The sequence below is a fragment of the Parambassis ranga genome, unplaced genomic scaffold (genome assembly GCF_900634625.1).
Source record: "Parambassis ranga unplaced genomic scaffold, fParRan2.1 scaffold_24_arrow_ctg1, whole genome shotgun sequence".
Taxonomy (NCBI): domain Eukaryota; kingdom Metazoa; phylum Chordata; class Actinopteri; family Ambassidae; genus Parambassis; species Parambassis ranga.
The window spans coordinates 2,020,663-2,034,478 of NW_021144797.1; the positions used below are offsets into that span (position 1 = coordinate 2,020,663).

The 13,816-nt window shown below is 44.1% G+C and overlaps 1 protein-coding gene across 1 annotated transcript; it reads right to left on the minus strand.

Moving 5' to 3' along the window:
• Window positions 1-461: 461 nt before the first annotated feature.
• LOC114430567 (coiled-coil domain-containing protein 39-like) lies at window positions 462-1,219 on the minus strand. Its single transcript, XM_028398643.1, has 4 exons — window positions 1,092-1,219; window positions 813-1,004; window positions 631-734; window positions 462-537 (listed from the first exon to the last, which is right to left on the minus strand). The coding sequence occupies exons 1-4, from the start codon at window positions 1,107-1,109 to the stop codon at window positions 462-464; spliced, it is 390 nt and encodes a 129-aa protein (XP_028254444.1). The 5' UTR covers window positions 1,110-1,219.
• Between the last annotated feature and the right edge of the window lie 12,597 nt (window positions 1,220-13,816).

Consider the following 13,816-nt stretch of genomic DNA (forward strand, 5'->3'; position numbering starts at 1 on the left):
GTGATGTAGTAAGCCTGTGACTGCTCCCCCTCCGCCTCAGGACCTGCCTTGGTCAGGGTCACAACCTCAAAATGTTTCTTAATGGTTTCAGTCTTGGACAGTTTCTCATTGAGTTCAGCACTGAGACACAATGATTGACATTGAGTGATGTGACAAACCTTTGAGAACTGAGTGATTTGTTTTTTTTTTACCTGAGTCTCTGCCTCTCCTGTTCACCGAGCTTCAGCTGCTGGCTGAGCATTTCTTTGTACACCTTGATCTCATCCTCCCTCTCTGTCATAGCTTTCTGCAGGTTCAGCTTCCTCTTCTCCAAAGACAGCACGCCGTCTGCCTTGTTGTACAGCAGATCCCTCATACGCTCCACCTCTAGCTTCATAAACTTGTGCTCCACCATGCTGTCCTGATAGGGAACCCATGAGTTTAAAATCACAGTGCATACAGCCTTTCTGTCAGGTCCATTCTTAGCTTTGAGGAAAATCTACTTCAACCTTCAGTTTCTCCTCCAGCGCAGCATTGTGGATCTTGGCTTCCTTCAGTCTAAAATACACAGAAACATAAAACAGACATTGTGTAGTACATTACCACAGCTCCAGTCAATACACACACAGAGCCCTGCTGTGATACACTGACTTGTCATTGTAGTCCTGGATGTCCTTCTTCATCGTGGATATGTGGGACGTCAGCATCTTCACATCAGAGGTTGTTCTCTCTAGGTTGCCTTTGCAGCTTTTCAGCTGCGGGACACACGAGAGTCAGTTCACTTATAATAATATCAATATGAAGGCAGTTTATTATTAGTCCACATTCAGCACCTCATCCTGCAGCCTGCCACAGTCACTCTCCTGCTCCTTCAGCTCCTGCTGCAGTTTTACTGCCTGTTTGTTGGCCACCGCTGACTTCCTCTCGGTTTCTTTCCTGTTGTTCCTCTGGATCTCCATCAGGTGCTTCTTCTCTGCAATGGCGGCCCTGTTTTCCCTCAGCTTCTGGTTGGCTTTTGCAAGTTGCTGCAATAATAATTTAAAAGAAAAGACTCCTGTGTGAATTCACTCTAGAATGAATGACCAGTAGATGTTTAATGTCCCATGCTTTACCAGTGCACACTGCTGCATCTCAGCATCTTGTTACTTCATGTTCTTGATAGTGTTTTCCCACAGGTGGGTAAGCTGCTGTGTCTCCAGGTGAGCCTGCTGCAGATTCTCTGTCACCTTATCCAATGCAAGCTGGTACGACAGCAGAGGGATTTTAATGGGAAACCACAACTGCCTACACATACTGTTAGTAATAACACCATGGATGTGCTGTGTTTTTACACATTACCTGGGCTAATTTTGTCTCAGTCTTCTCTTTATCAAGTGCTTTGAGCTTTTCATTGGCCTCCACAGACTTCTTCTCTATCGCCAGAATGAGCGACTGCACCAGGGGAGGTTAGACAGCTGTTAGCTGATGATAACTCAAAGCTGTAAGTGCTGCAGAAGAGAGATGTTTTCATCTCTTTACCTTGATCCTCTGCTCATCTTGCTGAGCGTATTTGTTGATGGCCATCGTGTCCTCATATTTGCCTGCTGACTCCTCCAAAATGCAATCCATTGTCTGCTGGTCCCAGTTCATCTGCTGCCTGAACTCCTCCAGCTTCTGTTTGGCCTTGAAAATGTTGTTCTGGGGATACAGATACATGTTATTGTGGCATCACAATCTATAGCTACTTCTCTTTTCTATTTTTTATTTATGAAAGGCTCGGACCTCCAGCGTGTTTTTCCTCTCTCCTAAGGAGCTTCTTAGCCGTGTCCTGAGTCAGACGGCTAGTTTCTCTCTCCGCGACAGCTGTCAGGTGTTTCTCTAACTCTATCTCTCTCTCCTTTGCCTCACACAGAGCCTAGACAACACAAATAACACACACTGCATAACCCACCACAAAACAAACATATCACAACTCATAGATACTGACCTCAGTGTTTTCCAGCTCTTCTTTAATATTCTTTAGGTAATTGGCCATGTTCTTCTTTTGTTCCTTGTTTTTCTCCAGTTTGTCTTCCAGTTGTGTCCGCTCTATCTCTTTTCTACAAATCTGTTGACATCATCATGACACAGCACACAGTGAATCAAAATTCAGATACCGAAAACCGATGTGCAATAACATTAAGAAAACACAATCTAAATTGTAAAGTGAGGACCTTTTGTCCATACATACATATCTGACACTTAACAAGAAAAAAAGATTCAAATGTTACATTTTATTTGGAAATTTCAGCTGCTCTTAAATATTTAAAATAATGAATTGAAGAGTGACCCTGGTGTCACTGCAGGAGGACCGTGTGCACAACCTGCACTCAGTCAAAACAAACCTCATCAACGGTTTGTGTTACAACATTATTCTTCAGTGAGTAATTTTAAACGACCCACATGATGACACCCAAAAACAAACAGAGAAAAGGAAGCTAAACACGTCTGTGCCATTAAACATGTTAATAATAAGTTTCCTCACCTCCTCCAGTAAGGCTTTGTTTTCAGCGTTGAGCTCGGGGACAGCATAACGGCTACCCCACCCCACTTCAGCCAAAACTGGGTCGAGAACTTCAGACATAGATTCCATTTTAACACCGCGCCTGACAAATGCTATGGAAAGCAACAACACAGTAATTCTCAGCAATATCTCTTGACTCCGGCTTTATACAGCGTCTCTCTGCCGGTTGCTAGGGCTCAGGTCTGTTGTCAGTCGCCCCTAGCAAACCCCTCGTTCGCCACAAGGAGTAGTAGTAATGCTTCCGGTCAGCTTGTAAAATACATTTAAGAAGTAATTTCATAGTGTGTCATATAACTTTGTTTTCTGCACTTCAGGCTGTGGCAGATGAGATCAGTTGTTTTTATGCTCTCTGGAGCTCCGGTTGGTACGAGATGGTTTGAGGCTTTAAAGGACAGCAACACCTCTGATCTGATAAAAGCCAGATTCTAAAGGAATGTGTTTTTCTCCTGAGTGCCCCATGTTATGGTCATCCCTAGATCAGACTCACAACCTATGAGTATTGAATTATTGAATGAGTACTATCAGTACTTTATCAGTATTTAAAATACTTTTTATGTAACTGTTCATTATACAAGGTCCAAACTCATTTTAAGATGATATGTATGTACAAAATGTACTGATGCGTACAAAAATATATGGAAGTGTGATGCGGTGCACCTAAATTTTGTGCCGGTGCACCTAAGAAAAAAAGTTAGGCGCACCAGTGCAACCAGTGCAAAAAGTTAGTCTAGAGCCCTGTCCTCCCCGCCGTCAAAGTCAGGCACCTCCACCTCTGCCGGCACCGCCACACCCCTATTGGATGACGGCTGAGGCTGTAAAAGAAACATTAGATCAGAGCCTGGCATTTTCCTGCCGGTGACAGTGAAATTCTTGCTGGGGAACAATTTGTCTCAGTGGCTGAAGCAGAGGGTTGGTTCTTCAGGAGGCATGGCTCCACCTCCACCGGTGCCTGCACAGCCTATAGATGTGCTAACTCTGCCTCCTGCTGCACCTGATCCCACCACCCCTCCTCTACCATATAATCTTCACCAGAGCTGGATGATGACTGAGGCTGTAAAAGAAACATTAGATCAGAGCCTGGCATTTTCCTGCTGGTGAAATTCTTGCCTCAGTGGCTGGAGCAGAGGGTTTCTTCTTTTCCAGCCCCCTGCAGCTTTCTCTGTAGAGAGAGAAGATGAAGTGCATTGTATGTGAATACAATTTACGTAGAAGTGAAGCCATACTGTTACCCTTCACTCACCTCCAGCTGTGCCAGCTTCTCCCGAAGAGCCCGGTTTTTGGCCGCCAGCTCCCTGCAATTGGTGCAGGCCGTCCCCACTGGCACTGCACACAGCCAAGGGCTATATGGCCTGTGGCCAGACCATTGACCAGGGTGCACTCCTGTGTGTTCTGTATGTGGTGGGCCTTCATTAGGTGCCTGGAGACGTACCAGAAGGTCCCACCACATACAGGACATGTAAGCATCTGCTTAGGCTTTGTCATCTGAAAGAAAAAGGGGTTCAAGATTGATTCAGCATTAATATATCATATATCTCTGCTTCTACTTGATGCCTGTTGACATCAAAGAAAAACTGGGAGAAAGGTTGCAATCTGAAATTAATGCAGCAATGCAGGTGGCCTAGATTGGATCATTTGACTTTTTCTGCTACAGAAAAGTTTTTCAGCTGTAATTTTACAGCTACAGATCCTGCAGAATCAAATCACTGAAGCTGTATAAAAGTACATGCATCAACACTGGTAATATGAGCTGTTTTGACCTGCACAGGGATCTATGTTAAGCTATTAGCATGAAGAAGAAACTAGCTTAACTTACAGTTGCTGGAGCTCTCAGAATGGTCTGCTCTCTCCCTCTGTCTGCAGCAGAATGAGCTGCTGCACTGTCTTTCCCTCCAAAAGCACCCGGCCGCGCCCGGCCCCTCCCTCTCCCCCGGCCAGATGTCCTGCCTGTCCCCTTTGAGAGGGGGGCCTGTCTGCACTGTGGGACTCTCTGTCCTCTGGGTCCTACAGAGACCCTGTAGGGATCCAAACATGACTTCCAGCACTAACTCAGAAATCATGTGACACACCTCAGGCCTCCTTCCAATGAAGAAACATTCTCTTCTTCTAGGAATGTCAGGCTGATATTTGACTAGGTTGTTCAACTCCCACCACTGAGTGACAAAATGTTTGTTCCAGCTCATTAGCCACTTGCTAAAGCTAAGTAGCTAACTGAGGGGCCTAGAGACATGAAACTTTGCAAACATGTCCAGGGCCCAGAGCTAATGTTCTGAGCCAATTTTAGAGGTTTGGCCATTCTGTGTCTGAATGGCACAGGCTTGAATGTGGAAAAGCCAAACCTGATTTACCGTATTTCCAGCAATTTCTCAGCAATACTTTGACACACAGGCACCAAATTCACAGGACTCAATCGCAGGAATATACATGTACATACAGTACAATATACATACAGCCTTATACATGTGTGCCAAGTTTGAAGGATTTTTTTAGGCCTGAATATCTATATATGTTGTGTGCTGGGGCAGCAGACTGAAAGCAGTGGACACAAACAGACTCAATAAACTGATCAGAAGGGCATGATGGTCTGCTGTGGGTCATGTCTTTGTTCTGCACATGTACAGCTAACATCTCCAGTGTTACACAAACACATCATGTGCTGCTTGACTTGTTCCATTCATGGTAGGAAAGCATGTGGAAGTCACACATGTCAAATCTGTGCTAGTCTCCCTTCATTCAGCCCATATGAAGACAAAGAGTCTGCAGGTCCAGGAAGTTATAATTAACTATCATTAAATAACAAGAACTTATGATGCAGCCAGCACATTTATACCATGAAGACCCCTTTAAAATACACTCAACAAAAATATAAACGCAACACTTTTGTTTTTGCTCCCATGTTTCATGAGATGGACTTGAAGATCTAAACTTCATTCCAGATACACAATATTACCATTCCTCTCAAACATTGTTCACAAATCTGTCTAAATGTGTGATAGTGAGCACTTCTGCTTTGCTGAGATAATCCATCCCACCTCACAGGTGTGCCACATCAAGATGCTGATCTGACATCATGATTAGTGCACAGGTGTACCTCAAACTGCCCACAATAAAAGGCCACCCTGAAATGTGCATTTTGTTTCTGCTTTATTGGCGGTCTGGGGACTCAGAACCAGTCAGTATCTGGTGTGACCACCATTTGCCTCATGCAGTGCAACACATCTTCTTCGCATAGAGTTTATCAGATTGTCTATTGTGGCCTGTGGAATGTTGGTCCACTCCTCTTCAATGGCTGTGCGAAGTTGCTGGATATTAGTGGGAACTGGTGCACGCTGTCGTATACGCCGGTCAAGCACATCCCAAACATGTTCAATGGGGGACATGTCCGGTGAGTATGCTGGCCATGCAAGAACTGGGACATTTTCAGCTTCCAAGAATTGTGTACAGATCCTTGCAACATGGGGCCGTGCATTATCTTGCTGAAACATGAGGTGATGTTCATGGATGTATGGCACAACAATGGGCCTCAGGATCTCATCACGGTATCTCTGTGCATTCAAAATGCCATCAATAAAATGCACCTGTGTTCTTCGTCCATAACAGATGCCTGCCCATACCATGACCCCACCACCACCATGGGCCACTCGATCCACAACATTGACATCAGCAAAGCGCTCACCCACACGACGCCACACACGCTGTCTGCCATCTGCCCTGAACAATGTAAACCGAGATTCATCCGTGAAGAGAACACCTCTCCAACGTGCTAGACGCCATCGAATGTGAGCATTTGCCCACTCAAGTCTGTTACGGCGACGATCTGGAGTCAGGTTAAGACCCCGATGAGGACGACGAGCATGCAGTTGAGCTTCCCTGAGACGGTTTCTGACAGTTTGTGCAGAAATTGTTTGGTTATGCAAACCAATTGTTTCAGCAGCTGTCTGAGTGGCTGGTCTCAGACGATCTCGGAGGTGAACCTGCTGGATGTGGAGGTCCTGGGCTGGTGTGGTTACTCGTGGTCTGCGGTTGTGAGGCCGGTTGGATGTACTGCCATATTCTCTGAAACGCCTTTGGAGACGGCTTATGGTGGAGAAATGAACATTCAATGCACGAGCAACAGATCTGGTTGACATTCCTGCTGTCAGCATGCCAATTGCACGCTCCCTCAATGCTTGTGGCATCTGTGGCATTTTGCTGTGAGACAAAACTGCACATTTCAGGGTGGCCTTTTATTGTGGGCAGTTTGAGGTACACCTGTGCACTAATCATGATGTCAGATCAGCATCTTGATGTGGCACACCTGTGAGGTGGGATGGATTATCTCAGCAAAGCAGAAGTGCTCACTATCACACATTTAGACAGATTTGTGAACAATGTTTGAGAGGAATGGTAATATTGTGTATCTGGAATGAAGTTTAGATCTTCAAGTCCATCTCATGAAACATGGGAGCAAAAACAAAAGTGTTGCGTTTATATTTTTGTTGAGTGTAATAAACCTCAAAAACTGGTGTTTTCATCAAAAAGTGACTGTGGCCCCACAGTGAGTCCAGGGGCTTATTTCTGCCTCAAAAGGACTTGATTTCACTCTGGTCTGTGATATTAAACAGATTATTGTTGAATCCAGGAACACTTCAAACAGACCGGTGCTGTAGGTGGACTGACTTGCAGCCACCCTTTGAAATATCTTAGAAATAAAGGTGAGGTTGAAGATCACAGCAGTTTAAAAGCCTGTGGTACTTAATCTGTTGCCAGAGACAGGTTGATCTGGCCACAGTTGTGTGAAATCAGCCTGTCTAGTGTAGGGTGAAAGAATTGATTCTGCAGTGTGTGTTCAGATATATAGGAGTGTGCCCCTAACATGAAGTATTCATGTTTAAATGTGTTTATCACTTAATAATGTGATTTTCATAAGTGTTTATGTGTTAGGAAGTTTTATAGAAAATCAAAGTAATTCGAGGATACTGAATGTATTAAGAAGTAATTTCATAGTGTGTCATAACTTTGTTTTCTGCAGTTCAGGCTGTGGCAGATGAGATCAGTTGTTTTTCTGCTCTCTGGAGCTCCGGTTGGTACAAGATGGTCATAAATTCAGACTCAGGACTTTTCTCCTGAGTACCCCATGTTATGGTCATCCCTAGATCGGACTCACAACCTATGAGATTTGAGGAATTGGAGCTTTACCTTATTAGGGAATAAACACTAATAGTCTATTCGCTGTATGACCCAGGGTCTGCAGGGGGGATAGTAGATGCCCCTGTGGGCCGGCAGGCAGGAACGCCCATGTGGTATATCAATGTGTGAATTCCATGTCCAGTTGTTGTTGCGTTGCTCGTTGTTGCTGTGTGGTTGTTTGTTTTTGTTGGTTGTCCTGTTCTTGTGTTGTTCTTCTTTGGTTCTTTGTGGTCAACAACCCAGAGCTCTGTGACTCAGAATCTGCCTCATTGTTCAATAAATTGTAATCTTGAGACCAGAATTTATCCGCTCCTTCCTCATAAACCAACTCGGGAGGGGATCAGAAGAAACAAGGGGAATTGACCGTTTTTGACCTCCCCATTTTTTCCAGAGTTTCTCACTAATATTGCTTTATTTTTTACAGACCAGACTGGAGCTCTGCCAAGCAATTACTGGGAGATTTCAATTTCCTTAGGCGTCTGACAGACTATGACAAGGATAATAGCAAACCTCAGATCCTGCTGAAGCTGCAAAAATGCATCAACAACTCTGAGTTCCTACCTGAGAAGGTCTGTTTGAATTTCATGTCCAACATTCGGACATGATCTATCGGATCTATCAACAGAACTTCTCTTATCGTTTCTTTTACTTAAAGTAAAAAAAGATTAGAGTTCAGACACTTGGGCAGTTTTGTAGTAAATGTCATAATGTCAGTATTGGAATGGCAATGTAATTTACATCCTTTATCCACTGTACTGTAGGCTATGTAGATTTAATGATATATATTCTGAAAAAATAGATGGAATTTGACACAGTTTGTTTCAGTGTGCTGGGTGTAATACTTTATCATGTGCTGCTTTTAGGTGGAGAAGGCGTCCAAAGCTTACGGGTCGTTGTGCATGTGGGTCATAGCTATGGATCTTTACTCCAAAGAAAGAGAAAACGTGGTTAAAGCACAGGTCAGTCATAAAGAGTGCAGTTTATTATTACTGATACACATGCACATTTGCAATATTTCTTCACAGTCTTTCTGCTGTCTGTTCCTTTGTCACTTTGGCTATTCATCTGCCATGCACCGCTCTGTGTGACTGGTCTGCATACTCTTCTCCCGCTACCCTTACCTACGCAGGCAGAGCTGGATACAACCAAGAAAACACTAAGGGAAAAGCAACAACAACTTAAGGAGGTGGAGGATCAGATGAAGGACCTACAAAATGGCTCTGACACAGGCTCGACTGGACAGAGCAGGGAAACTGACTTCTGCTCTGGGGGACAGCAGATACGCTGGGAAAAAAATGTTGCAAATCTTGAGCAGGACATCAACAGTGTTGTGGGAAATGTATGCATTGCAGCTGCCTGCATTGCCTACTATGGAGCCTTCACTTCCCACCATAGACAGCTGGTAGGTACAGTGTGATGGGATGGTTTAAAACCTTTAGGGCCTCTGTGATAAAGTGTGCAGCTGGTATGGCCAATGTGAGCCTGGTCTAGAGTTTTTTTTTTTAGAAACATATTGTGAAAAAGCAGTAACAGCTAGTACCATATACCCTGTTTACTCTTGTTCCCCAGTGGATTAAGCAGTGTCAGAAGCTAAACATACCCATCAGTTCCCCCTTCAGCCTGATCGACTTTCTGAGTGATCCATATGACATCCTCCAGTGGAACACTGAAGGGTTGCCCTGTGACACTGTATCTACAGAGAATGGAATCCTGGTAACCAAAGACCGTCGCTGGCCTCTTATGATCGACCCACAGGATCAGGTGGCGTAAATTAATTCAGAGGACATATGTATTCTATGAAAATAGAACCTCCTTTCAGACACAGTCAGAGACAAAGTCACAGACTGGCCTCCGCCCCAGCATACCTAACGCAACAATACCAAGCTTCCCTTCATACAGTAGAAAGGACACCAACCAGCTCGTTCAGCATTGCAAATTTGCACTAAATTAAGATATTTTCACTGCTTCTTTATTGTGTTTCCATGTCTGATCATGTTTCCTTGAATGCTGTAGGTAATACACTTGGCATCAGCAAGTGTGCACCAGAGACAGTTAGGTCACTATGGAGTCTTGGAATTCACAAAATCCCAAACGGCTATCAACTATAATAGGTATTTATGTGCTTTCCAAGAAGCGCACGTTTGGAATAAAAACAGTATCGCACACAAGAACCTTTGTGAATCCTTCTGCCATTGAAGCTACATATTGGGCAGTATAATGAACGCCTGGCATCAAACCATGTTTCTGCAGACATTAAATCACCTGCCAGCTACACCTGTGTGCAATGCCCTTTTGTTCAACACCAGCCAGGAGAGCAGAAGGACCCTGTGAATGCAAGGGTTTACTCCAGTGTTTATTCAAACCAGGGGTTGCATGGTGACTGTAACGGCCGAATAAGTCTGAGGAGCGTTTTTGTTAGACAGAAAAAACAAAGGCACTGATGATGCAGAGTGACATGACAGTTAAATCTTCATAAATTAATGAGTGTTTCATTAGAATTGTAGTGTGTGTGATCCTGGCTTCGATTGATGTAAAATGTGTCTTTTGGCATGTACATTTTTTTCTGTTTTCCAGAAATGTATTTAAGTTACAATCATCAATTTCACTGTGACTGAGTCTGGCCTGGAGGACCAACTGCTCAGGTAGACACAAGACAGATATTGAATTCTGACCAAACTTTAAGACTCTCACAACCTTACCCAAGCAGCTTCATCAGAACTGATGAAGCTGCTTGGATGAGCAGCGAAACGTCTTCTAGAAAACTCTACAAGTCCAGACGCCTTGCTTCAACCTTCTCTATCGTTTTCCTAATTGTAATTGAAACTTTTTGTTGTTCTTGTTCTAGTTGTCATGCTCCTCTTTCACTTCTTTTGTCTGTTTTTTCTCCACTATCTCCAGGTGACATCAGAGGCCATAAAGCATCACCTGAAGGAGGCAGAGGGGGACTCCTTCCTTGTGTATCTTGGGGAGTCCATACAGGCGTGGAGTGGCTTCCCCAGGATACAGTCGGAAGTAGAGCTTGCGGTTGATGATTTGGTCTCAGTTCTACAATGATTGCTGCTGGGAGTTTGAGCAGACAGCTGTTTACAGGGTCTAAGTTGGAATAAAGATTAATCCTGTAAATGCAAACATCCAATCTACTGAAGTTCAAAGATGTGGGCTCGTCCGGGATTTGAAAACAGGACCTGTGAGGAACTGGAACCACTTCTTCATCTGAACCATGGGGATGCCAATTTATAACACCTGAAACCACCTCCACTGTCTGCACACACAGGAAGTTCACCCTGAATCAATGCTCTCTGTTTCAGTTAACCTGTCTGCACAGAATTATTCTCTGTAACAACATGTAGAGCCCGGATAGTTCAGGCTAATTTTCATATCTGTCCAATGAGAGACAATTATCAGAGGAGAGGTTCTGCTTCTCAGGAGGGTCACACCCTAATACAAGACCACTTCCTGTTATGCAACAAATAAACTTTATGATTCAATGTTGAGCTAATGCCACAGCCACAAAAAGACATTTCTCCCAGCTGCTAGACAGCAAGCCTTATCTAGACATGGAGGACAGTGATATGCAAAGTGTTCAGTCTTTGTTGACACAAAGAAATCTTTGCACGTATCTTTACCAATGTCAAACTGCTGACAGTCGGCCGGGTAGAGGAGGAGAAGAAGACCCATGAGAAGCAGGTTCCATGGTGTAATGGTTAGCTCTCTGGACTTTGACTCCAGCGATCTGAGTTCAAATCTCAGTGGAACCTTTAGTTTAGTTTGGACAGTAATACTGGTGTCCTTTCTACTTTCTCTAAAAATTCAGGGCTCATTTTGCAGATTTCCAGTCAGCATGTTGTAACTGAATAACAGAGTGTATCAGAAGGAGAAGTTACATAAATATATAATTTAAATCTCTCTCCTAAATGACACCTTAATCTGGGATTAATAATGAGTATAAAAGTAGCTGAAGACATAATTTAGTATTATAACACATACCTCCTTTATAGGGCTGTCTTGATAACTGCCTCTCATTTCCACCTGTTGTCTGTTCCATTTGCACAACAGCAGCTGAAACTGATCCACAATCAGTGTTGATCCTAACTGGACAGGCTGGTTTCACACAAGTGTGACTGACTTTTTGGGGCAATATTATAACAAATACTTATGAGACAAGATATATAAAAAGAAAGGTCAGTGCATCATGACTTCAGCTCCATTCAAAGCTTTAGGAGGCTTCATGGCCTCCATCACTCCATAAGACTGTTCCATCTGTTCTGCATCTCTGATATGTGCTGGGACGTGGTGGCTTGGATGTTTCACTGCAGCTCATCTAGTAATAATGTGTAACACATATACACTCAACAAAAATATAAACGCAACACTTTTGTTTTTGCTCCCATGTTTCATGAGATGGACTTGAAGATCTAAACTTCATTCCAGATACACAATATTACCATTCCTCTCAAACATTGTTCACAAATCTGTCTAAATGTGTGATAGTGAGCACTTCTGCTTTGCTGAGATAATCCATCCCACCTCACAGGTGTGCCACATCAAGATGCTGATTAGTGCACAGGTGTACCTTAAACTGCCCACAATAAAAGGCCACCCTGAAATGTGCATTTTGTTTCTGCTTTATTGGCGGTCTGGGGACTCAGAACCAGTCAGTGGTGTGGTGTGACCACCATTTGCCTCATGCAGTGCAACACATCTTCTTCGCATAGAGTTTATCAGATTGTCTATTGTGGCCTGTGGAATGTTGGTTCACTCCTCTTCAATGGCTGTGCGAAGTTGCTGGATATTAGTGGGAACTGGTGCACACTGTCGTATACGCCGGTCAAGCACATCCCAAACATGTTCAATGGGTGACATGTCCGGTGAGTATGCTGGCCATGCAAGAACTGGGACATTTTCAGCTTCCAAGAATTGTGTACAGATCCTTGCAACATGGGGCCGTGCATTATCTTGCTGAAACATGAGGTGATGTTCATGGATGTATGGCACAACAATGGGCCTCAGGATCTCATCACGGTATCTCTGTGCATTCAAAATGCCATCAATAAAATGCACCTGTGTTCTTCGTCCATAACAGATGCCTGCCCATACCATGACCCCACCACCACCATGGGCCACTCGATCCACAACATTAGCTGTGTCCCAATTCAGGGTCTGCATCCTTCGGAGGACGCAGCCTACGCGGTCTCAGGAGGCCGCGTCCTCCTGAGGATCCTCCGGAGGATCCTCCACCGTTGGTAAATGGGACGGTCTGGCCTTCAAAGCACTTCCTGATTGTGGCGCGACGTCATAAATTTTGCCCCGGGAAAAACAAAAGCAGCGACAGTGACACAACACGGACTAGACAACAAACGGGACAACAGTGTGGATTTAGACATTTGGAATATTTTAATATATTTATTTGTTGTTGGAGGAAGAGGAGAGGCGGCTCCAGCGGCAGCAAAACCGGTGACGGCTCATTTTCTTCAGGCAGGGAGAGCGCAGTGGGGAGGTGACGGTAAGCTGCTGTTTAACCATATTATTGATCATAATTAATATACCAGTTACTGAGCAAACGCTAGATATATAACCAGTAGATAGACAAATATGATTAAATGTAATTTATATTTTATTCAATTGTAAGACTTGATACAGGGTTTATAATTTTAATACTTTAAATAAATAGCTAAATGTGTAAGAACCCTGCAAATAACCCTGAAACCACTGCTTTAATGTGTCATTAAGCATCAGGTCTGTCACTGCACCAGAGAATTACTGCTGGGTGGAGGAGAGTGGGGCTCCCTGCAGGACCAGCTGTCTGTCCTGGAGGAGGTGTACTGACCATCATCACCTTTGGAGGGTGAGGATACATATTTTATAGCTTTTCATATTTTAAGCTGTTTTGGAAGCCGCTCTGTTGAAGTTATTATTTTTATTTTTGCCCTTTTTAAAAACATCTTTAGTAACATGGCAGCCGCCGATCGTCAGCTCTGCAAACCCTGATGGACGATGTGGTGGACAGAGGAGACAGACACCCCCCTCCCCCAGATGATGTCCCACTCACAGCCAGAGGACTCCAAGGTCTTCACCGTGGCATCATCCAGTCCAGAAGCACCAAGGACTCCTGCTCAGCCAAACATTTAT

Coding starts and splice junctions, on each gene's coding strand:
- LOC114430567 (XM_028398643.1), bottom strand. Junction 735..812: donor GTGGCAGGCTGCAGGATGAG/GTGCTGAATGTG, acceptor TGTGTCCCGCAG/CTGAAAAGCTGCAAAGGCAA. Junction 538..630: donor ATCCAGGACTACAATGACAA/GTCAGTGTATCA, acceptor TGTGTATTTTAG/ACTGAAGGAAGCCAAGATCC.